The following is a 21,675-nucleotide window of genomic DNA, read 5'->3' on the forward strand; positions in this document are numbered from 1 at the left end:
CAGCACGGCGGAAAAGACATTTCCAACTCAAAAATCGCATAGATTTCAAGATATTGGTTGTATTTTAAATATAAATGTTTTGACAGATACTATTAACCTCTACCAAATACTTGATTACATTTTTAACCATCCGGTTTACTCAAAACCGTCTCCGTTCCTGCCTCGCTTGTTAGAAGCAGTCGTTGTTTTTTTACAAAATGCTCAATTCGATTTTCCAGGCTCTCTGAAAAAGCATATACATAAATGTTTATAAATTAATCAGACTTAAGTTTTAAAGTCAGGCACTAACCACATCGCTTGCGCTGCAGAAGCGGCTGATACTGACGCGGCTTGACCGCATCCTGCAACAATATTGCTTGTGCTTGGATCTGTTGTGCCTTGTAGTTGCGTTCAAGGAGGTCCTCCAGTTGCAGCAGTACGTTGCGTATCATGGTGCACTTGACGCTGAACTGAGTCCACTCGCACTGCACGTTCTCGATGAGCTTTTGTAGATTCTCCTCACTGTAAACCCAATCGGTTAGATCACTTTCAGTACCCTCGACGTTTTCAGGCTTTACGGCGGCGAGATCCACGTCATCATCAAGGTCATCAATAGCAGCTGAGGATGACGCTGACGGATTTACTTGACGTGTGGATTGTGCCCGAAATTCACAGCGAAATAGGTTCAATGGCAAGCCAATCGCTGGCGTGTACTGTGGCTTACAAGGATTGCTGACGACATCTAGCAATTTACTGATGACGCACGGCTGCTCATGCTTCTGCCCAACCAGCAGCAGCACAGCCATGATGCAGCGTATCTGATGCCACAGGAAAGCATTGCCTTGTATCTCCAAGTAGTACATTGCGTAGCCTGTTGAATTAAAGTTTTAAATATATTGATTGAATTAAAATGTGTGTATGTAATTATATATGTATTTATGTATTTATGTATGAATGTGTGTGCGTGTGTGTATGTATGTATGTATGTACGTATATATGTATGTATGCATGTAAAATGTATTCTATACCAGCAGACTAATTTGTCTTGTTGAGCGGCAAATTTAAATAAAGCTGCCCTCCTCCTCGATTCTCAAAAATTTAAGTAAGGCTTGCAGGCTTTTCACATGAATTAGTCGTAGGCGGCTTCAACGCTGGAAGCTGCGGAGCCGGAGGAGGAGCACCAAGGGGGCGGAGGAGGAGGCGTGGTATGTAGGTAAGTATGTATGTATGTATGTACGTATGTATGTATGTATGTATGTATGTATGTATGTATGTATGTATGTATGTATGTATGTATGTATGTATGTATGTATGTATGTATATATGTGTGTATGTATGTATGTATGCGCGCATGTATGTATGTATGTATATATATATATATAAATGCATATATAGAGAATAGGCAATATTCTAATCTACTGCTACACTCACCAGAATTTGAATGCATTTGCATTTCAGTATTATCACATGGCTTTATTGCGGCTCCCTGTAAATTGCGCATGTAATTCGTTACGCCATTGTGCACGTCCATTTTACAGAAATTCCTAAAATCTCCATGGCACACAAGTGATTGGCAGGCAATGCGCATGGCCTCAATATCCAGATCCCCTTTTGGAAAGTAGTATCGGTAAGTGCGTGAAATACAGTCGAATCGTGCGCTATATGCGGGATTTCGCAGGGGCATCCAGGAGACGCACTGAATGTTTTTGGGCAATACGCGATTCAGCAGGCTGCAGTAATCAATTTCAGAGCTGAGCGCCTCAGGCTTCATTTGGACATCAGGCGCATGCTTGCTACGCAAATCAATGGATATCACTTGGCAGAAGGCGCTCACCTCCTTGTCGGTACGTCCGCATCGATGATAGTTTGAAGTGGCACGCGATTCGATCAGGCAGGTACGTATCAATGCACGAAACAAATACGCTTCTGCAAAATATATATAATTTTGTTGATTAGTAAATATATAAGTGTTAATCTGTGGTGCTCGCTGCACAAAGTTTATCGCGCGCGTAATTTTAATTTGTAAGCTTATATCTTTGGTTTCACGTGCGAATTTAATTAATGCTTTTAAGATTATAAGATATGAAGTAGATAAGAATAGGTATTTAAAATCTTCCCAAATTTCGTGCATCCGAACAAGAAGCGGCACGATTCCTTGCAGATATCTGGGTTTTTGTTATAGTAGTTATTTTGATGGATTGTTTGTTTTTATACCCTGAACCCATTAAATATGGGGACAAAGGTTATATGGGTTTGTGCTATTATATGTAGCAAGCAGAAGGAAGCTCCTCCGAGCCTATAAAGTATATATTCTTATTCAGCATCAATATCCAAGCTGGCCATGTCTGTCTGTCTGCGCAACTGTCTATATGAACGCGAAATTTGTAATGCAGGTCGTCCTAAGTTCCCCCTAGGTCCTCTTAGGTTTTGAGAGCTAGAGTCACCAAATTTGACATGTTGCTTGAATAGCATATACATCAAGTACATCAAGTACTTTTCATATCAGATATCAGGTGCCTGTACATGGATTGAGCAACACGGAAAACCTAGTTTAGACGAGTAAGGTTATCCTCCAACCCGTGTAATCTCTTAGCTAATCTTGCTTGTGAGGCCAACACTGAAAGGAAGTGATTGTATTGACTTGCAGCATTTGAAACTGATAAAATATGCTTTCTTTACTGTACGTTTACTCAGGGCATTTACTCCTCTCAAGTATTGGTACTCACCAATCGTATCCATTGAATCCTCCTGACACGCAAAGCCCTGGTAATCCCAGCCGAAATACATTACTTTAATCAGCACATGCCGCCTGTGTGCACTAAAATCGAATCGATAATTAGCAACATAGATTGCAATGAAACTTAAATTGCATTGGACTTACCTGTCCCAATTAAACTTACGTTGCTTGTCTTTCTTTCCCGATGTATCTTTCTCGGTGTCCTTCTGCTTTAATTCGTACTCATCATCTGTACGCAGTAGAGCTGCGTACTCACAATTGTTTTTGTCGCTCTCGGTTAGTTTCTTTTGTAAAAGGTTTTTGAGCTGAAAATTGTACGCCTCTAGCTGCACAATTTTGTCAATTAATTCCGTTTTGCTCAGCTGATCGAGCGCCTCACGGGACAAGCCCTTCACGCGTTTATTAATAACAACTTTCTTGTTCATTGTGCACATAAACAAATGCAACACGTGCGGCTCACAAGCATCCCATGATTCTTCATAATGTATCGATATTTTTTATATGAAACATTCCGATTATTTAGATTAGCTATTTATCGATCAAATTTCAAATTATACTATTACAATACTTCTAGTTTAAAATAAGTTATATTAAAAAAGCATGAAAATTGCGCAAACTTTTGAATGCGTACTCGTACAATTTCGTACATATTCCAAAGCATTATCCTGAATCCGTCATCTTAATTAATTGAACATGTTTACGCCGGCCTAATGTCTCAGTATAGCTCGAACGATGTTATTGGCTGATTTATAATGATTTATGCTGTAGATGCACCTATTATATATTGTAATAGAAACATACATTTATTTATTTATGTTCAAAATACAAATCTAATTAGGAAGTGCCTTTAAGGTATAATCGTTAGCATTTGAATTAGATTTAATAATCGAATACAATATGCTGGATACATCGATATATTTCCGATATCTTAAACTCTAATATATCGGCTGTGTTTAGTACTCAGTGTTTGTACAATTATATGCAGTAGTTTGGACATTAAATCTTAGACTCCTAAAAAAAAAGAAATTAAAAACCCTTAAATATGCTAGATGGGTGGTACTGTCGTTCCTTGGCTAATCAAAAGACCACATCCAATAAGACAGAGGGAGAGCATCTCGAAAGTGATGAAGAGGCACATACAAAACAATCAGCAGCAGTTTCTGAAGCAGCGCCACCGACAGCTGCAACAAGCTCGGCATCGACTGGCACAGCCAATGGAAATATAGATTATAAGGAGCGCTACAGAAATTTGAAGCGCAAATTGAAATTTCTCATCTATGTAAGTAATGATGCGTGTATTGGGAATAACATTTAATTGGTGTTGGTAGGAAAACGAGTATTTTCAGGACCTGCTACATACTAATCAACGACGCCTGCTGAAAGTGTCTCGTGACCGGTCGTTCCTGATTGATCGCCTGTTGTTATACGAGAAGCCTGCCAAGGACTCTAGTGACAGTGATGCGACTGACAGCTCCAATTCCGACGTGGAGCCTATAAACTCATCAGTAGCACAGGCGCAACCTGCCTTCGACTCGACGAAGGAACCTGTGACTATGCGGCGCAAGCATAAAGAAAAGGGAGCTGCAAATGTGACCGTTCCCACAACGCATGCAGGTGCCGTTGGTGGAGCAACACGTGGACGCAGGCGCAAGATTCCGACCGGCGGCTCTATTCAACATCAGCCGGCTAAGAAGCAGCTAATGGCCACGGCAACGGTGTCGCCCTCAGTGCAACATCAGCTGGCTGCAAAGGGCGCCTCTGGCACCTTGAGCACAGCAGAAATAACGCGCCAACTACAAGAACGTAGACCGACGCCCATAGAACTCATGAGTCCGGAATGTGCCTCCGCTACTGTTCCAGTTACAATGCTAAGCGATGAGAGCCCCTCTAAAATGTAAGCGGCTTATCGATTCAACGAAATCCATTACAAGCCATTTTTCTTTATCCAGCTATCCAAAGGAGAGCTTGCAACACCTCATGGAGGACGACTCACCCTCGCATGTTGCGGCCGAGGAATGTGTGCCAATGGTATACACAAATTGATGTATTTAAACAGACTGCTCACAGATGACAAAAATGCAACTTTTACTCGTTTGGATTATTAATAAATGTAATTAAAGCTATGTTTTCGCCGCGGACCACAAGTTGGGGTATTTCGCGGCGTAGCTGTACGTTTTTACGGTTTAGACTTTTCACATGCACTTCGGGCACTGTGATTCCCATTCGCCGTAGTCGGTTGCGGCATTCTTCTGACACAGGTGTGCTACAAATCTTTTGCTCGCCAAATTTATATTTGCGACGCTGCCAGACCTCAACGGCGTTTTTCAGCAGGAGGTTCCACTGTTTGTCAAAGGCCACAAGTTGCCCGTCGATATGGCCGCCAATAGTGTGTTCGTTGCGCAAGTAAACCCGCAGCCGCATCTGACCCAGCTTCTCCGGTGTTGGCAAATGTTTTTGCAGCAACGCCAACGGACCTTCGGCGCCTGCCATATGTGTGAAAAGATTGCGCTGGTATTTCGATTTAGGGACACCTTCAACTGGCATTTGATGGGGCTCAAAACGCCGTTCACTCGACGGCTCCCCGACCGCCGAAAAAGGATTTTTGCTGTTTGTTGCCTTTGGTGGCACATCGTTGTTTTTCTGCCGCTTGTTCAGTTGCCAAACGCCGAATTTTACAAGAGCACTTTCAAAAGCTGCCAGATTTTGATACAGAACTTTTGGCGCCCTTTCAGTGACTTTGAAATCTGCGGCGTAGAGTGCCCGGAGTGGATTAAATTTCTCGCTGCCCACATCCAGTTCCTCTGGCGTGTTGCTCTCCGCTTCTATATTTGTGTCGCTCATTATCTAGGTTGTTATACTGTAAACGAGCATAAAACAAGCATTAATGGTATTCCGCTTCTTTTTTTTGCTAATCATCAAGCCGATAGTCGATAATGATCTTGCATTTTGTCAAAGACTTCACAGCATATTTTGTGTAGAGATATCGATTTTGGAGAATATCTGGAGACAACAATTTTATTATATATACAACTTTTTAATATTTTAAAATCAATCAGGCGTAATTTGCTGTGTGCGTAAATGTAAATACATATTAGTAATTTCAATACAGTTGTAAAATTTAGAAGCAGGGCAGGGTATTTCCTAGTCGTTCATTCCCTACTCGAGGACTCCTGTTTACTTATCATGTTTTACCAGTTGCACTCAAGCCGGTTTTCTACGCATTGCAATGCAAAGCCTAAATTGAAGCTTGGTATGTTGCCCTCTTCCAATAATAGTATACATACACATGCACATACACATGCATATACATATACACATACATATGCATGTAATCGCACATATATACCGTATATTTACACATCAACAAAGCCGATTTTGTTTTTGTAGCTCTTTGCAGAGCTTTGTGAGCTTTTCTTTATTGAAAGAAAGCAACAATTGCGATAGTGCCATCTTAAAATTGATAAGTGGAGGAACGTACGATGGATCCAAAAATATCATGTAAGCTAATATAATTAAAAATATTGCAGTTTTAAGCGATATCAAAATGTTCATTGTGTCCACAGTGAACGGCTTGGGGCTTTCCAACAAAATGTTGATCGGCATGGGCGTCAGCCTGGTTGCTGCAGGTGGCGTCGGCTACTTGATATATCGTTACCTGCACCGGGATCCGATGCCCGTGAAATGGCGCCGTGTCGGCACGTTGCAGCAGATCAACGTGTTTCCAGTTAAATCTTGTGCTCCGCTGGTGCTCGGTGACCAGGAGGAGTATGAATGTGATGTGCTGGGCATAGGCAGGGGGAACGTGCGTGATCGTAAATTTATGTTACTCAATGATAATAACGAAATGATTACGGCAAGAGGTTACCCGCACATGCTTCGAATTCAACCCAAAGCGATCTCTAATGGCTTGATCTTCAGTGCACCGGGCATGCCCGATTTGGAATTGGACTTTTCAGATTTGGACACGCCCGCCAAGGACGTGCACACCTCAGTGTGGGGCGTCTCATTAGATGCCATGTTGTGCGGCAGCCGCTACGACAAATGGTTCTCAGAGTACATACTTAAAAAGGATTCGGGCTTGAAGCTTGTGTATTACCCATACCCTGTGCCAGTGCGTGCAACTAATCCCCGGCTTAAGAATATGCCTTTCATAACGCAGGATGATTCAGTAAGTACAATATGCATACTTAAACTATATTGAGATTTATGTGATCAAAACACATCTGCTAAGCTATATCAAATCGTTCCAATCCATCTTAAAAGATTTCTTGAAAAGTAACTTTGCAAAACTATATGTGATTTATTTAAATTCCATGAAACTCAGACGATTCCTTCATATGATTTCATTGTCTGTGAATATGTAGAGACCTTAAATAAATTTGGTTTAATTATTTTAAGGGCACCTTCAATGATGCAACCAGCTATATGCTTATGAATTTATCCTCGATCGATGATCTTAACACGCGCCTGAAGCGCCCCGTTGACCCGCTACAATTCCGCGGAAACTTTGAGTTGAAAATGGACGTTGATGAGCCGTACGCCGAAGACCACTGGCAATGGATACGCATTGGCAACGAGGCTATATTTCGTGTAGTTGCACCTTGCACACGATGCATTTTGCCGAACATAAATGTTCGTACGGCTGAGCGGGACATCGATGGTGAACCTCTGAAAACACTTCGCAGGTAGATGGGCAGTAGAATGGGGCACAATATGAATAACGCGCCTAACACCTAAACTTTTGCCAATCGCTTACAGCTATCGTTTGTTCGACTACCCCTCGCCAGCTATGGGATTACATTTGGGTCTCCGGAGTCCAGGAAATGTTAAGGCCAATGACATTGTTTATGTGGAAGACAAATAAACAAAGTGGACATTTTTTGAAATATACTTTATACATTCATGTTTATTAAATATAACAGAGATTATGATAGTACGAAAGTTAAATATGTAAATAAACATCGCTATGAACTATAACAATTCGAACTTTCGCATTGCGTCGGCCTATTGAATGCACGACTGCCAGGCAAGGCCACCGCAGGCCATGCTTACAATTACATAAATAATAAATATGATCACTAAGCCGACGACAAGGTAGACGCGAATATTTTTCCAAAACATTTGACGTGCCAAATTGCGCGACGCTTTGCGGAATGCAACTGACTAGTTGATAAAGATATAAATTCAATAATTTTTCCAATGAATTAGCCTTCAAATATACTTACATTGTTACTTAAGTTCTCTGTTTTATTGACCAACAGCTCCAGTTTCTCGCCCCGATCGCGCAGACTATCTGCGAAAAGAAACGCGAATGGTTAAAACAACTGAGAAACGCAATCGAATTTCAATGTTATATTACCAATATTCTTAATCATTATGTCTTTCAGTTCGTCAACCTGGCCATGTACACGGCTTAAGGTTTCCACATCTCGCGATTGACTATAGTATACCATTTGCTGGGACAGAATTTTGGAGAACTCCGTGTTCATTGCATAGGCAATTGCTGTGGCAACCTGTAGGCCATAAGTCTGTATAAATTTCTGCCTTATATCCGCCAAGAAGAGAAAAGCGCGTGGAAGTTCAAATTCCTGTGCATGGTAACAAAACAAAACGATTTACCATTTAGTTAGTTAATGTCATAAGAAATTCAACTTACGTTGTCGGTTATACACATGTAGATCAGCTTATTTTCGCAAGTGTAATGTATTAAATAGTCGCCGTGTGTGTAGGTCATTTTGTGATTGTGGACGCCAATCCTGCCCATAATTTGTTCCGTTACTTCGGCAAAATTGCCAACACATTCCGCAAACTTAGCCAGCACCGTCGTGCCACGGGCTATAACACTATATAATATCGGCATTATGTGGGTGTTGATGCGAGCAAGACCTAGTTTTCTTCAACCGCAATGGCGTGGTGAGTAATCCGACTTTATACTTCTTCTCTCGTATTGTGTTTTATCAGTACAACAAAAAAGAAAAACGCCTCGAAGCCGTAGCCAGAGTGTTGCTGCTAAATCAAAGAATTGATAATTGTAAATGTTTAAGAGTGTATACCATTTATGTGATTTTTCTGATTTTGAAACTTACCCTGGGAAAAATAAATATATAATTAAGAGTGAATGCACTGTAAAGTATTGTTTATCTAATATTTAAGCGATAATATGCGTCATATGTGTGCGTGTAAATGGGCAAATAAGTTAATTAGATCATATTTAGCGAAATTTTCTCAAAGATACTATTACAGCTTGCAAATGGAATTTCTACTGATTATTTTTTTTTGTCATTCCAATAACTATGGGACAAAAAAGCCTTTGTATTTTTTATAAATGCACTTGCACTTCATTTAATGATGTGAGTTTTGTTAAGATACACCGATAACCGGAATACTTTGTAATCATCGATACATTCGCCGATAGTCGATAACTCTCTTATTCAGCACGATATTATTATTTTCTTGTTATAACTTATAAGCGAAATGCAGATTCAAGGAAAATCCGCAAACATGACCACACGTCTTGCTTTGTCCTACCTATTTACCTACCTACCTATTTAATGAATTAATTATATGTTATGTCGAAGAGGGAATACCCTTATATAATATTGCACTCGAAAGCAACATGCTGCCTGTGCGATGGCGATTCCATCTGAGGATCAAAGGAATGATAAGAAGTTTTTGTGCCCAAAGATGATAGGTGAATATATTGGTGAGGACTCTTCGCAAAATGATGAAATCATACAATATTTATTAATATATATTTTTGCCACACTGCACACACAGACAACTGCATTCGCATTTTTATTGTTGTTTTCGTTGCCGATTTTATGCAGCGCTTGTTCTATATGTCAACTGAGTATCTTATCAATGGCCAGTACTACCTGCTTGAGGATCGTGCAATTACAATTGTAAAGCGCGCTTTTTCGTATCACCGCAAAGCAGTATTTTTGATACTGGGACTTGCTTTCGCCGGACTGGCGCGTTTTGGTAGCACCGGTAATTTGACGCCCTTGCTGCCCAAAAGCGCGCACCTCATCTACATACCACTTTACTGGATCTTTAGCTATGCCCAGCTGAGTCATAGTTCATTGAGCTATGCCCACTGGATTCGCGAATCCCATGGACTAGATTACGCTGCCGGGATGGCATCTAACTATTTCCATGGGTATCTAAAGCTCTCTTTGCCCGAACGCGGCCACGACGGCTTGCAGAAGCGCATGCAAGCATATGAGGACACTAATAATGTCAGATTCGGGCTGAATCGATTGATCATACTAATACCAGATGAAATGTTTGTCAAAGGTGTTATAGAGAGCAGCTTGCTAGAGAAGGCTCATGTAAGTTTTACCTTATGAATGGTTTTTATGTGCTATAGCAAACATTTTATTCTCGGTAGCCTTTGGAGACACAATTTATCAATCGGGCTGGTGTAAATCGCCCGTTCAAGCATGCGGTCTATAGGCTTACCAAGCAAATAAATGGCACAACTTACTACTTTGCCATGGAAGGAGCCACACCCATGTTATCATTTTTTGATTCCATGAACTTTCAACTGTCGGCCACCTGGCAAATGCAGGAAATGAAGCGCGAAATCTGGCTGAAGTTCTATAAACATCTGAAGGAGCTGTTGAACACCTGGCCGGAAACTCGACGCGAAGTGGAACTGATTATTTATAATTGTATGTGTTTATTATGCTAACAGTTTACAATAATATTTTTACTTACAGCTCATAAAACAAACGGAGAACCTGTAGACGTTGGTGAGATTCTTTACGCGCATGTTTTGACCCATTTAAACAACAAGAAAGTACTCAATTGAACTACTTTACTTAGGATAATGTTAAATGTAAAGGTATATGTTACGTGAAGTGAACAAAAATATATCTAAGCCAAAAGTGGTTATTATCGCTAAGATTAATAATGTATATCACCATTAATTGATATTCTCCTCCACTTTGCTTTCCGATTCCTTGAGTTTAGCTTCAGCCAAGGCTAACATTCGAGACTTCCATTTTTCATAGTCTTCAATCTCAGGAGTTTGACTACTTTTCTTGTTGATCACTGAATTCTCCTGTTGGAGGTCTAGTTTATTATTCAAGCTAGATCCGACGTTGGCTTCCTTGAGATGCTGTGCAATCATGTGCTCCCATTGCTGCTCAAGCTGCTGCCATTGAGTTGGACGCAAATTGCTAAATGGCAAAAGCTTTGGCTTCGACACTTTCTTCTTCATTAGACGACACGCCTGGAACACAGCCATTGCGGCGTATTGTGGATGGTCAGCGTCTGGATTCTCGCGCGCAACTTTTTTGAACAAAGCCAACAGCTCTTCAGCCTTGCGAGACACCTCGTTAAGGCTGAGCTGTACGCAAATATCGTTTACAGAGGCCAGTCTATTCAGATCAAGCAACTTTTCAAACATGCGCTTGTTATTAGCGTAATGACTTTTACGCAGTGCCGACAGTTTAAGGGCTTGCTCCTTGTCAAATCCAATTCCAAGCAAACATGACGCAAGGTCAGCGCACAAAACAATTTTCCCATACTCATTTATTTGTAGTGGAACATTTGTAGAGCGAAGCTCCAATAATCGTAGTAGCTCAGTTGTCTTTCTAATGTCCAGAAAATGTTTCAATAGCCAGAGATTTAAAGATCCATAATTATTATCGTTATCGTTATTATTAACCTACTTTTGATAATACTTACTCTAAAACGTTGGGCTCATCGTTTAGACCCATCTTCGAAATTAGCTGCTCAATTAATGTTGTCATTTTACAACCAAAACTATTTACTTCTGTTTAAGTGTTTACTTTTTTTGGCGCGAAAGTAACAGATGTGCAGTGCCACAGCGTTGCCACATTCTATAAAAAATTAAATGATCAAAATATAATGCTGCCATAGTTTCATAGTTTCATCTTAAGTGTTGAAAAAATATAAAATCAATAATATATCAGTTAATATATCCGTACGATAATTAATTGTTTGCCAACTTAACAACGTCTAACTGTACAAACGCATCTCTTTGTTTAAAAGTTAACAGTAATAACGGGAGTTAAGCTGACAAACGGATGGACATACATAATTTATTAGATACTCTCACATAAAAAAAGTTAGTTTATATGGGGAATGTAATTTCACTACATTTTCAAGCTAAACCTTATCTCAATCGAACCTCTGCATCATACACCGATTCTTAAAATTGCTACAAACTTTAATTTTGTTGTCATAGAATAATTATATCTTTCAAGCCTCCGAGGTATATTCAATTGTTTGATTTCTTAAATTGTAATTAACACTTTTTGAATGTAATTTATATAGTAATTAAATTAAATGATTATAAATTGGGCAAAATGGTTTCTGTATTTTTTGACATTTGCGAATTATAAAATATTATATAAAGCCGATTTAGAATCAGATGAACATATTTCAAATTTTCAACTTAAATCTCATTATCACCATCCGCTGTCTTTGCAGCTTTACCGGCTTCAATGGCCAATTGACTCCATGATGCGTGGTTGATGAAATGCACGCCATTCGTTTCTCTCCCAACTATGCCCATCTCAAAGCGGAAGTCTTTGTTATTTACCTCGTCGTTTACTTGATAAATGCTGAAATTGTAAATATGAAAGAAGTTAATAACCATAGTCTTGAGTCAATTGCGGATAAGGCATACATTTTACCCCCACTTTGCACCAATTCATCTGTGCTCATGTCGGCAAATTTATATTTTTCCATCTCTGTCTTTGCCTGTTGCTTGGCCTTGCCGCTGGCACATGCATAATAGCCAAAAGCCGTGCCGGAAGGCTCAATTTTATATAGCTGCGGTCCATCTGTCTCGTCCCACGAGGCAAATATTACAGACAATCCGAATGGACGCACAGCGCTGTACAGTGTGTATGCGTGGACGTAGGCGGCAACGCGATCGCATAAATGTTTTAGAGGAATAGTACGCTCGAATTGCTGACGGAAATTTGCAGCTTCCTGGCGAGCAATATCAGCCACAAAATTGCCATCGGCCATGAGTCCAGCGATGGCCATGCCAATATTCTTTTCAATGGTAAAAATGCGACGCGCTGCATCTACTTCGTACAGTTTGTCCACAACAATTTCTTCAACAGCAAGAACCACGCAGTCCTTGCCTCTGATACCAATTACGGTACCGCTCTTCTCCACAGCTTTGGATGCATAGTCAATCTGAAAGACGCGACCATCGGGAGAGAATTGCGATGCCGACAGATCATACTGCAAAAAGAAATGGCTTACGTCTGATATAATATTAATACTCTTTAATACTTACCCCAGTGCCAATTGTACTCATGGTTTTTTTTGGGAATTTGAATTTGACTTTGTGTTAACAAAACTGAATATATGAGGCAAACTTGCAAACAAGTAGGGACGATGATTTGACGGCTTTTCATTTGACAGCTGCAAATCATGCTCAGTGTTGCCAGTCTTTTCAATTTCGTTAAGTGTTGAGTAATTCGAAATTAATATTAAGATATATTGCAAACTGCTAAAATATTTGCCGATCAAATTAATGATGAAAGAAATCCCAAATAATTACACAGCCAAATGCTAATTTATAACACCAAAAAATATATATTATTCGGATAGTACTTGATCAAAATATGGGCAATTATGAACTAGTTCTTTTGGAATATTCCTTCCAGCTCCAATGCGCACGAGGTGGCCTTTTCAATTTTGTAAACAAAAATAACCATGCTCTCAAGTGTGGCTGAAAAAAGGTAAGTTAAGCATCAAGATCCCTTAGAATATAAATTATAGTTAATTATACGATTTTATTAAATGCTTTTCAGATATGCGGCCGAGGCTCGCTATACAAATTTTTATGCGGGAAACGATATTACCTGGAGTGAAAATGGGGAGCACATTTACTGCCTGAATGGCGACGTTGTCAATCGGGTGGATGTCGAAACATCTCAAATTGTAAGCAGCTTTGGGGTCAACGTTTCCAGCAAAAGTGAGTCTGTTGGGAATGCGGGTAAATCAAAAAACGCTGAGGGACTCGACGGTATTGAGGTGGACGAGGACAACATTTACTGCTTTGCAATGTCATCGGAGCATTTGGTTACCGCGCATGGAAGTGGCTTGCTCCGCTTATGGGAGCTTAGCACGCAAAAGCTGGTTAAGCTGTGGAAGAGCCAGCACAAGGGACCTGTTGTTCGAATTGAGTTCAGCACGTGCGGCAAGTTCATCTGCACGAGCGGCGGCGCAGATGCCACGCTGAGACTATGGGATTTTGCTAACAACAGTTGCCTGTGCGCTTTGAAAGATTTTCCTGGCCCATCGCTTGTGCTGCAATTCCACCCCAGTCCTTTAAAAACTGAAATCTATGCTGTTGGCGCCGATAACACGATATACTGTTGGAACTACGAGGCGAAGACATTGCTGTATAAAATGCGGGGACACATCTCGCAAGTAACAGGCCTAAGTTTCAGGAATGCAGCAGCTGACTGCAGCCAACTGGTGACAGTGAGTCGCGACAAAGTGCTCATCGTTTGGCAGCGGTCCGAGCAGGCGAGCAGCTGGATTCAGTCAAAAACTATACCATTGTACGAGGAACTGGAGGGAGTCACTCATATAGCGGATGGTGCACAGTTGCTGGTCGCCTGTGGCTCTGGCAAACTTCAGCAGATTGATACAAAAACGTGGAAAATACGGGATCTTTTCGTTAAGACAGAGTTTGAAATAAGCCGGTTACTTTACTGCAGCATGAAACAACAATTGGCGCTTATTACAACTGAGCAAAATATAATCATATATGATGTGAATACCGATAAGGAGAGTGCAGAGGTTAAACTAGTTAAGCAGCTGGTAGGCTACAATGATGAGATTTTGGATATGTGCTTTCTGGGGGACAAGGATCGCTACTTGGCTGTGGCAACGAACAGCAAGCACTTTAAGCTGTATGACACGGAGCAAAACATGAATTGCCGTCTGATCTCCGGGCACTCCGACACAGTCATGTCATTGGCCGCATCACATAATCTGCTCATCTCCGTGGGAAAAGATTGCAGCATACACCTGTGGAAGTTATCGTACGAGACCGATTGCCTCTTGGAGCCGCTTACCCAGCAAAGCAAATGCCACACGGCCAGCATTGGCTGCGTGGCCATCACACACAACGGCGCCAAGGCCTTTGCCTCCGCTTGCCAGGACGGCAGCATGAAAGTATGGCAGCTATCACGAGACAAGCAAGATCGCAACACATACGCGTTCTCTCTGCGTTACGCAGCGTTGGCCCACGACAAAGAGGTCAACTGCGTTACGTATGCACTTAACAATAAGATTCTGGCAACTGCCTCGCAGGACAAGACAGCAAAGCTTTGGAACGCGGACACAAACGTACTGCTCGGCGTGCTGAGGGGCCACACGCGCGGTGTGTGGTGCGTGCGTTTCTCACCCGTCGACCAAATTGTGCTGACCTCTTCGTCGGACTGCAGCCTGCGGATATGGTCAATTGCAAATTTCAGTTGTCTGAAGCGTTTGGAGCAGGAGTGCACCATACTGCGAGTGGAGTTTCTCGATCACGGCAAGTTTATATTGTCAGCTGCCTCCGATGGTCTGCTAAAACTGTGGAACCTTAAAACCAACATTTGTGTTCAGTCGATTGATGAGCACAGCGATCGCGTCTGGTCTGTGGCGGTTTCCGCGTGCAGTAACCGCTTCTTCTACACGGGTGGTGCGGATTCCAAGCTTATTCGTTTTGATGACGTCACTGAAACAGTGCGCAACGAAGCCTTGGACCAGCGACAGGCAATTTTGCAGCAAGAGCAGACTCTCCACTCGCTTCTGCACGCCCAAGAGCAGCTTGAAAAGGCCTTTAAGCTGGCCCTAACCTTAGATAAGCCAAAGGCCTCGTACGACATTATTTGCCATTTTATGCGCAAACGAGATGCCGCTGCTGTGCGTCACCTTGTGGATCAACTAAATATGGATCAGAGACTGGTCTTGCTGCAGCACGTCAAAGCGTGGGGCACCAACTCTCGCCACTCATATATTGCTAACCTGGTGCTGCAACATTTGCTGGGAGATGCTCTGCTTAACACTTCACAAAGGTTCTACAACAATGGCAATCTAGTAGAGGTTTTAACTCCCTATGTGCAGCGGCATTTCAAACGGGTTTCCGAGTTAAACAAGGATTTAGCTTTTATGGAGTTTATCGTCAAATGCATGTAAAATTACATTTCTTTTAATGATTTATATGATTGTGTTTTTAATCATTTTATTTAATTACTTCATCTAAACAACCCAAGCCGTAGGAGCTAGCAAGCTGAATAGAAAATTCGGATAAGGATTACATAGAGGGCAAGATTTTCTGGAAATTCTGGAATTCTGCGAGCCCATGCATTGTTCATCGTACTTTGTATTTATTACTCAAGCACCAATACAAGATCTTCACCCTCTAACTTCATACCTATCTTGACTTCCACTTTCTTCACTGTACCGGAATCTGGCGACTGAATCACCATTTCCATTTTCATGGCTGATAGCACGACAAGAGGCTCACCCTTGGCAACACTATCGCCTTCTTTCACACGAATTTCAATAACATTACCGGGCATTGGGGCGCCCACTTCACCTTTCACCGCCTTATTAGCTTTTGGATGCACACGGATTTCCTTAAAATATAAGTGAATAGCATAAATTAAATGGTACACATAGTCAACACCGTGTACCTACCTTCATAGCCACTTTATCGGGAATGTGCACAGAGCGCATCTGTCCGTTTAATTCAAAGAACACCTCGCGATTTCCGTTTGGCTTTAGATCTTCAGCCACAGCTAATGCCATCACGCTCAGAGTCCTGCCACGTTCCAGAGTCACTTCAAATTCCTCGCCCACTTTGGGCCCTGAGAGGAACATGCGAGTGTCGAGCTTATCGACAGGACCAAACTTTTCACGGAAATGCAGGAATTCATTGGTCACTTCCGGATATAGAGCGGCCGACATGACATCTCGGTCGCTAACGTCTCCGTGGGATTTACGCATTTCGTCATGTAGCTTGTCAAAATCAAATGCTTCCATCTCAGCACCTGGTCGCCCCTCAACGCGTGGCATATCCTTCAAAACACGCTTCCGGAAAGGTTCTGGAAAACCACCATGCGGAATACCGATGTAACCCTGTAGGTACTCAATAACCGATTTGGGAAACGAAAGTTCCTCCGCTTTTTCGACTACTTGTGCGCCAGTTAGTTTGTTCTGTACCATGAACTGTGCCAAATCACCGACAACCTTGGATGATGGAGTAACCTTTATTATATCGCCCAGCACAATATTGGCTTCTCGGTAGGCTTTCTTCACATCCTCAAACAAATCACCCAAGCCAAGGGAAAACGATTGGAATTGCAGATTGGTATATTGGCCACCGGGTATTTCGTTCAAATAGACATCAGCATTGCCCGAACGCATCGTAGTGGTACATTCGAACGGTCCGTACAGAGTGCGGGTTTGCTCCCAGTATGCCGAATACTCGGAGACGTCATTCAAGTCCATTTTTGTATCCAAAGGTGTGCCTTGCAGCGAGGCGACAACGGCTCCCATGCTTGGCTGTGAGGTCATTCCAGACATGGAGTCGACAGCAACGTCAACAACATCTGCTCCGGCTTGCGCGCAAGCAAGCATAGATGCAACACCAGCGCCCGAAGTGTCATGGGTATGGACATGAATTGGAACGTCTGGGTGCTTGTCTCGGATGGCAGTGATCAGCAACCTGCAATTAAGTATCCGCAAGTTAAACGAATATCTGGTGATCAATCCACATGGGCTTTTAGGAAATTCCACTCGCAAGCGTGGAATAATCATGTTGTAAAACACGGAAAATGGTTTTTAATTCCTCGACACAGCCGCACGGTTTCACAATCTTTTAAAAATAAACCGAAGGCGTTTGTATCGATATTTTGTATCGATATGTCAATTACATGTACAGGGTTGCATATGCGATAACTTATTTACCAGTGGATTTGTTCGAATTTCAATTCAAATTATTCCAAATTTTACAATGGAAAACGATTTAACGGTTTACCATCCGACCGATTAATAACTCATAATTAAATATGATTATTGCAATTAATTTTGTAGGTGTTTCTTTCTACTTCATAAGTATGTTATACTGCAGAAATTGATAATTTCAGCTGAATTTAAATACCTATCTAAAAGATGACTTAACATGAGAAGTCGGGATATGTTTAATCGTACCTTGCTGCCTCCGGCTTCAGTAGACCCGCCATGTCTTTAATGCACAGCACATGAGTTCCGGCCTTCACCAGCTCATCAGCCAAGTTGGTATAGTACTTGAGATCGTACTTAGTCTTCTTGGGATCACTTACATCACCTGAGTAGGAGATGGCCGCCTCTACGACTCCGCCGGCCTTACCTGCCGCCTCCATACCGAGGATCAAATTCGGCAAATAGTTAAGGGAGTCAAACACTCGGAAAATATCCATGCCAGTTTGCACCTACCCAAAAAAGAACAAATGTCTCTTATTATAGCAGTGCTGTAATTATTTAACATGCGGCTTAACATGCTGTTTAATCTGTACGTACCGCTAGTTCACAGAACTTGTAGACTACGTTGTCGGGATAACTGGTGTAGCCAACGGCATTGGCGCCACGCAATAACATCTGGAATGGTATGTTCGGAATGCGCTTGCGCATCTCCTCTAAGCGCTCCCATGGGCACTCGTGCAGGAATCGGAGTGCCACATCGAATGTGGCTCCGCCCCAATTCTCCAGTGAATACAGATTACTGAACTTGTGCGCCACGTATGGTGATATTTTCAGCAAGTCATGGGTGCGGACACGCGTGGCCATCAGTGACTGATGTGCGTCCCGAAACGTGGTGTCCATGAGCAGTAAATTCTTTTGGCAACGCACCTCCTTGGCAAATGCCTCGGGTCCTAGACATATAATGATGTCACGCAAACCTTCTGGCGGATCTGTCGCTGTGAAGAGCCCGATTGTGTTGGATATTTTAAATTTAATATTAAGTTAAGTTAAATGGCTGCAAGGGCATTAAATCTTCGGCGTGCCGAGGATATCCTTACTTTCTCGTTTACTCATTTTTAGTGGGTTCAGGGTATATTGGTTAACGGTCGCCAGCTAATAAGAATAATTCCATATTTATATTCAGAAAAGCGGACAATAAGCACCAAGAATGAATTTTCAATAACACTACCGACAAGATCACTTTTACTTGTACTAAGACTCTTCTAAGACATAAAAGTGTAGATTGTAATAGATCTAAGCGATGTATTATATATCGATAGAATAAGTAAATATATCGATGTTGGAAATAAGACAACATCGATAAAAGGAGGGGAGCCGGCTATAATGTTTGAGCGGTTAAACTGAGTGGACATTAAGAAAGGTAGTAGAATAAATGTAAAAAAAGAGAAGCAGAAAGGTATTCGGACTTTACAGAAGGTCATTCGAAGAGTTAACTTAAACAACAGACTGAATGAAATTACTTACCCACTGGTGTTTCGGGTACATGAGGATGAATCGCGGACGGCTTTAGCGTTGTGGCCAATGGCGTTTGTGGTCCGTTTACCAACACTTCACCCAAGTAATTCAAAAGTTTTTGGGCACGATTCGGCGAGGCAACGAATTGAAATAGGTCCGGATGCTCATCTATGAAATATGTATCTAGTACACCGTTTAAGAATTTCTCGTTCTCAAGAACATTCAAGAGAAAGGGAATATTCGTTTTGACACCACGAATACGGAACTCCCGCAGTGATCGGTCCATTTTCGACGCTGCACTTTTCAGATCACTGGCATGGGATATCACCTTGACAAGGAGCGAGTCATAGTAGGGCGATATGATGGCTCCAGCATAGGCCGAGGCGCTATCTATACGAATACCCATGCCTTCGCCCGAACGGAAAACTTCTATACGTCCAGTGTTAGGTTGAAAGTCGTGGGCAGGATCCTCTGCAGTCACACGACACTGAATGGCAACTCCACGGGGAACAATATTTTCCTGCGTGAGTCCCAGCTCCTTAAGTGTCATACCTTCGGCAATACGTATCTGAGCCTGAACCAGATCTATTCCTGTGATCTCTTCAGTCACCGTGTGCTCCACCTGCAACCTGGCGTTCACTTCAATGAAGTAAAACTCTCCACACTCGTCGCATAGGAACTCCACAGTGCCAGCGTTCTCGTATCCCACATGCCTGGCTAACCGTAATGCCGCATCAATTATCTGATCCCGGACTTCTACAGGAAGGTGTGGGGCAGGTGCGATCTCAACTACTTTTTGATGCCGACGCTGAACGGAGCAGTCGCGATCATATAGATGTATAACATTTCCAGCCTTGTCACCTAACACTTGGATTTCAACGTGGCGTGGCCGCTCAATAAATTTCTCAATGAACATTTCTCCGTTGCCGAAAGAGGCCAATGCCTCGTGGCTTGCGCGTTCAAAACTTTCTTCGACTTCCTCCATTTTTTCCACAACACGCATGCCACGGCCTCCGCCGCCGTGTGCTGCCTTGAAGATGACAGGAAGTCCATGTTTTTTACAGAAAGACAATGCGTCTTCTTTGGATGTAACTGCTCCAATTGAACCTGGCACAATAGGAACATCTGCTTCACCCGCCGCTTTGCGAGCAGCCATTTTGTCTCCCATGTTCTGCACCACCTCAGGCGTTGGACCAATAAATATAATCCCAGCATCGATAATGGCCTGTGCAAAATCACTGCGTTCGGAGAGGAAACCGTAGCCGGGATGCACTGCGTCAATGTCGTTCTCCTTGCAAACGCGAATGATCTCAGGAATACTCAGGTAAGCTTCCACGGGCGCAAGGCCCTTGCCGACCAAATAGGACTCGTCGGCTTTCTGACGATGCATGTGCATTTTGTCCTGCTCCGAGTACACGGCCACAGACTTGATGCCAAGCTCAGAGCAGGCGCGAAATACGCGTATCGCTATTTCGCCTCGGTTGGCTACCAGCACCGACCGTATGGGTTTGTGCTCCGCCTGTTATCAAAGATTTCGCCTCACTATAAGCTGTGGATAATCTGCTTTCAATATACTTACTTGACAACAGTAGGTATTTTTGAAAAAATGGTAAAGCTTCAAGCGAGGACCTGTTTTGCACAGCGTCTTCAATGCGGGCGAAGAATCTGATATTACCATCGTGCGTTAGAGCTAAGAAGCAGAAATTTTCACTGTAGTTACTTTATGTGATGAAGGTGAGCGTTAGGACGGGGTTTCGGGAAATTCCACCCGCAAGTGTGGAAAAATCGCGAAAAACGGAATTGGGAAATTCCACCCGCAACACTGGGAAATTGGCGAAAAACATTTATTTATACGTGCCACAGGCAAGACCGGGCTATACCCGTCTCCAATATTTCATTCATGAAAATAGTAGGTTTTTTTTTGTCTGGATAGGTTGTATGGAAAAAAAGTATTCCAAAAACTATCTATTACATAAAGGCGATGAAAAGAATTGCGTTCATGCAGACGAAATTTTTTTTGTTCGATTTTATTTTTAAGGATCTATGCAACGGTTTACGCAAGTTGAGTCTTCCAAAATTGTTATATTTGCTAATACACTAAAAGATAATCACGACATAGATATGATCATTTTACCGTTTAAGTAAAAACATGCAGGTGCCACAAACCTTTTAAAAATAATGTCACCAAAAACCTAAAATTTTGTTGCTTTATCTCTATGTTCTTGGAAAATGTTGTTTGCAAATTTAAAAGATGTATTTAAAATTTTTAATAATAATTGTCCCGAACGTTTGAATGAACAAAAAATCTAATTTTGACTACATCTACAGTGATCGTGACAAAAAAAACAACGAAAGGTTGTATTAGGTAATATTTAGAATTAGAGCAGAGTTTCGAAAGATTATGGTAAAGCGTAAGGGTAAGGGTTTTTTTTTAATATTTTCTTTATGAAATAGATTGGTGTATTTTTTTCACAGACTAGCGAAAA

The 21,675-nt window shown here is 41.9% G+C and overlaps 10 protein-coding genes across 13 annotated transcripts; 4 read left to right on the forward strand and 6 right to left on the reverse strand.

The window, feature by feature from the left end:
• Positions 1–34: 34 nt before the first annotated feature.
• Positions 35–3,161, reverse strand: LOC115765190 (tRNA pseudouridine(38/39) synthase). 2 transcript variants are annotated; one of them, XM_030708621.1, is made up of 5 exons: positions 2,861–3,161; positions 2,706–2,797; positions 1,411–1,905; positions 290–850; positions 35–223 (listed from the first exon to the last, which is right to left on the reverse strand). In XM_030708621.1, the coding sequence occupies exons 1-5, from the start codon at positions 3,148–3,150 to the stop codon at positions 123–125; spliced, it is 1,539 nt and encodes a 512-aa protein (XP_030564481.1). In that variant the 5' UTR covers positions 3,151–3,161; the 3' UTR covers positions 35–122. The 2 variants fall into 2 exon arrangements, with proteins under 2 accessions (XP_030564481.1, XP_030564492.1); XM_030708632.1 differs by having other exon boundaries at positions 2,880–2,960.
• A 529-nt stretch (positions 3,162–3,690) lies between these two features.
• On the forward strand, positions 3,691–4,839 carry LOC115765208. Its single transcript, XM_030708652.1, has 3 exons — positions 3,691–3,995; positions 4,045–4,610; positions 4,666–4,839. The coding sequence occupies exons 1-3, from the start codon at positions 3,759–3,761 to the stop codon at positions 4,757–4,759; spliced, it is 897 nt and encodes a 298-aa protein (XP_030564512.1). The 5' UTR covers positions 3,691–3,758; the 3' UTR covers positions 4,760–4,839.
• On the reverse strand, positions 4,785–5,564 carry LOC115765227 (U7 snRNA-associated Sm-like protein LSm11). The gene has a single exon (XM_030708674.1). The coding sequence runs from the start codon at positions 5,555–5,557 to the stop codon at positions 4,802–4,804; it is 756 nt and encodes a 251-aa protein (XP_030564534.1). The 5' UTR covers positions 5,558–5,564; the 3' UTR covers positions 4,785–4,801.
• Positions 5,565–6,116: 552 nt separating this feature from the next.
• On the forward strand, positions 6,117–7,595 carry LOC115761471 (mitochondrial amidoxime-reducing component 1). The gene is made up of 4 exons (XM_030703241.1): positions 6,117–6,214; positions 6,280–6,884; positions 7,115–7,401; positions 7,475–7,595. The coding sequence occupies exons 1-4, from the start codon at positions 6,196–6,198 to the stop codon at positions 7,578–7,580; spliced, it is 1,017 nt and encodes a 338-aa protein (XP_030559101.1). The 5' UTR covers positions 6,117–6,195; the 3' UTR covers positions 7,581–7,595.
• Positions 7,596–7,624: 29 nt separating this feature from the next.
• Positions 7,625–9,050, reverse strand: LOC115761482 (vesicle-associated membrane protein 7). 2 transcript variants are annotated; one of them, XM_030703252.1, is made up of 5 exons: positions 8,803–9,050; positions 8,373–8,722; positions 8,076–8,304; positions 7,942–8,009; positions 7,625–7,879 (listed from the first exon to the last, which is right to left on the reverse strand). In XM_030703252.1, the coding sequence occupies exons 2-5, from the start codon at positions 8,574–8,576 to the stop codon at positions 7,721–7,723; spliced, it is 660 nt and encodes a 219-aa protein (XP_030559112.1). In that variant the 5' UTR covers positions 8,577–8,722; positions 8,803–9,050; the 3' UTR covers positions 7,625–7,720. The 2 variants fall into 2 exon arrangements, with proteins under 2 accessions (XP_030559112.1, XP_030559119.1); XM_030703259.1 differs by having other exon boundaries at positions 8,373–8,725.
• Positions 9,051–9,317: 267 nt separating this feature from the next.
• Positions 9,318–10,624, forward strand: LOC115763215 (stimulator of interferon genes protein). Of its 2 annotated transcripts, none has more exons than XM_030705687.1 (4): positions 9,318–9,419; positions 9,494–10,047; positions 10,107–10,389; positions 10,438–10,624. In XM_030705687.1, exons 1-4 carry the CDS (start codon positions 9,347–9,349, stop codon positions 10,527–10,529), a joined length of 1,002 nt encoding a protein of 333 aa, XP_030561547.1. In that variant the 5' UTR covers positions 9,318–9,346; the 3' UTR covers positions 10,530–10,624. The 2 variants fall into 2 exon arrangements, with proteins under 2 accessions (XP_030561547.1, XP_030561555.1); XM_030705695.1 differs by having other exon boundaries at positions 9,324–9,407.
• Positions 10,625–10,627: 3 nt separating this feature from the next.
• LOC115763238 (origin recognition complex subunit 6) lies at positions 10,628–11,664 on the reverse strand. Its single transcript, XM_030705718.1, has 2 exons — positions 11,411–11,664; positions 10,628–11,316 (listed from the first exon to the last, which is right to left on the reverse strand). Exons 1-2 carry the CDS (start codon positions 11,473–11,475, stop codon positions 10,644–10,646), a joined length of 738 nt encoding a protein of 245 aa, XP_030561578.1. The 5' UTR covers positions 11,476–11,664; the 3' UTR covers positions 10,628–10,643.
• A 366-nt stretch (positions 11,665–12,030) lies between these two features.
• Positions 12,031–13,107, reverse strand: LOC115763229 (proteasome subunit alpha type-3). Its single transcript, XM_030705707.1, has 3 exons — positions 13,002–13,107; positions 12,378–12,946; positions 12,031–12,312 (listed from the first exon to the last, which is right to left on the reverse strand). The coding sequence occupies exons 1-3, from the start codon at positions 13,020–13,022 to the stop codon at positions 12,144–12,146; spliced, it is 759 nt and encodes a 252-aa protein (XP_030561567.1). The 5' UTR covers positions 13,023–13,107; the 3' UTR covers positions 12,031–12,143.
• Positions 13,108–13,204: 97 nt separating this feature from the next.
• On the forward strand, positions 13,205–15,928 carry LOC115763207 (transducin beta-like protein 3). Its single transcript, XM_030705675.1, has 2 exons — positions 13,205–13,449; positions 13,522–15,928. The coding sequence occupies exons 1-2, from the start codon at positions 13,424–13,426 to the stop codon at positions 15,902–15,904; spliced, it is 2,409 nt and encodes an 802-aa protein (XP_030561535.1). The 5' UTR covers positions 13,205–13,423; the 3' UTR covers positions 15,905–15,928.
• An 11-nt stretch (positions 15,929–15,939) lies between these two features.
• Positions 15,940–21,481, reverse strand: LOC115763198 (pyruvate carboxylase, mitochondrial-like). Its single transcript, XM_030705664.1, has 7 exons — positions 21,356–21,481; positions 20,769–20,879; positions 19,199–20,708; positions 18,272–18,669; positions 17,924–18,183; positions 16,409–17,438; positions 15,940–16,347 (listed from the first exon to the last, which is right to left on the reverse strand). The coding sequence occupies exons 2-7, from the start codon at positions 20,865–20,867 to the stop codon at positions 16,099–16,101; spliced, it is 3,546 nt and encodes a 1,181-aa protein (XP_030561524.1). The 5' UTR covers positions 20,868–20,879; positions 21,356–21,481; the 3' UTR covers positions 15,940–16,098.
• Positions 21,482–21,675: the final 194 nt, after the last annotated feature.

The sequence above is a fragment of the Drosophila novamexicana genome, unplaced genomic scaffold, assembly GCF_003285875.2.
Source record: "Drosophila novamexicana strain 15010-1031.04,08,12 unplaced genomic scaffold, DnovRS2.1 tig00000008-arrow-pilon, whole genome shotgun sequence".
Taxonomy (NCBI): Eukaryota; Metazoa; Arthropoda; class Insecta; order Diptera; family Drosophilidae; genus Drosophila; species Drosophila novamexicana.

Bases quoted from the DNA above. Each gene is read 5' to 3' on its own strand.
- LOC115761471 (XM_030703241.1), top strand. The intron at 6,885-7,114 runs GTAAGTACAATA...AATTATTTTAAG, and splicing joins TCATAACGCAGGATGATTCA to GGCACCTTCAATGATGCAAC. The intron at 7,402-7,474 runs GTAGATGGGCAG...AATCGCTTACAG, and splicing joins CCTCTGAAAACACTTCGCAG to CTATCGTTTGTTCGACTACC.
- LOC115763215 (XM_030705687.1), top strand. From the start codon at position 9,347: ATGGCGATTCCATCTGAGGATCAAAGGAATGATAAGAAGTTTTTGTGC. The intron at 10,048-10,106 runs GTAAGTTTTACC...TATTCTCGGTAG, and splicing joins GCTTGCTAGAGAAGGCTCAT to CCTTTGGAGACACAATTTAT. The intron at 10,390-10,437 runs GTATGTGTTTAT...TTTTACTTACAG, and splicing joins GGAACTGATTATTTATAATT to CTCATAAAACAAACGGAGAA.
- LOC115763207 (XM_030705675.1), top strand. From the start codon at position 13,424: ATGCTCTCAAGTGTGGCTGAAAAAAG. The intron at 13,450-13,521 runs GTAAGTTAAGCA...AATGCTTTTCAG, and splicing joins TCAAGTGTGGCTGAAAAAAG to ATATGCGGCCGAGGCTCGCT.
- LOC115765227 (XM_030708674.1), bottom strand. From the start codon at position 5,557: ATGAGCGACACAAATATAGAAGCGGAGAGCAACACGCCAGAGGAACTG.
- LOC115763229 (XM_030705707.1), bottom strand. From the start codon at position 13,022: ATGAGTACAATTGGCACTGGG. The intron at 12,947-13,001 runs GTAAGTATTAAA...TTCTTTTTGCAG, and splicing joins TGAGTACAATTGGCACTGGG to TATGATCTGTCGGCATCGCA. The intron at 12,313-12,377 runs GTATGCCTTATC...TTACAATTTCAG, and splicing joins GTGCAAAGTGGGGGTAAAAT to CATTTATCAAGTAAACGACG.
- LOC115765208 (XM_030708652.1), top strand. From the start codon at position 3,759: ATGCTAGATGGGTGGTACTGTCGTTCCTTGGCTAATCAAAAGACCACA. The intron at 3,996-4,044 runs GTAAGTAATGAT...TGGTGTTGGTAG, and splicing joins AATTGAAATTTCTCATCTAT to GAAAACGAGTATTTTCAGGA. The intron at 4,611-4,665 runs GTAAGCGGCTTA...TTCTTTATCCAG, and splicing joins GATGAGAGCCCCTCTAAAAT to CTATCCAAAGGAGAGCTTGC.
- LOC115763238 (XM_030705718.1), bottom strand. From the start codon at position 11,475: ATGACAACATTAATTGAGCAGCTAATTTCGAAGATGGGTCTAAACGAT. The intron at 11,317-11,410 runs GTAAGTATTATC...TCTGGACATTAG, and splicing joins GATGAGCCCAACGTTTTAGA to AAAGACAACTGAGCTACTAC.
- LOC115763198 (XM_030705664.1), bottom strand. From the start codon at position 20,867: ATGGTAATATCAGATTCTTCGCCCGCATTGAAGACGCTGTGCAAAACA. The intron at 18,184-18,271 runs GTACGTACAGAT...TTTTTTGGGTAG, and splicing joins ACAAGTTCTGTGAACTAGCG to GTGCAAACTGGCATGGATAT. The intron at 16,348-16,408 runs GTAGGTACACGG...TTATATTTTAAG, and splicing joins CCGATAAAGTGGCTATGAAG to GAAATCCGTGTGCATCCAAA.
- LOC115765190 (XM_030708621.1), bottom strand. From the start codon at position 3,150: ATGTGCACAATGAACAAGAAAGTTGTTATTAATAAACGCGTGAAGGGC. The intron at 851-1,410 runs GTGAGTGTAGCA...TTAATTCAACAG, and splicing joins GCAAATGCATTCAAATTCTG to GCTACGCAATGTACTACTTG. The intron at 224-289 runs GTTAGTGCCTGA...ATGCTTTTTCAG, and splicing joins TCTGCAGCGCAAGCGATGTG to AGAGCCTGGAAAATCGAATT.
- LOC115761482 (XM_030703252.1), bottom strand. From the start codon at position 8,576: ATGCCGATATTATATAGTGTTATAGCCCGTGGCACGACGGTGCTGGCT. The intron at 8,305-8,372 runs GTAAGTTGAATT...TACCATGCACAG, and splicing joins ACATGTGTATAACCGACAAC to GAATTTGAACTTCCACGCGC. The intron at 7,880-7,941 runs GTAAGTATATTT...TTTATCAACTAG, and splicing joins CAGAGAACTTAAGTAACAAT to TCAGTTGCATTCCGCAAAGC.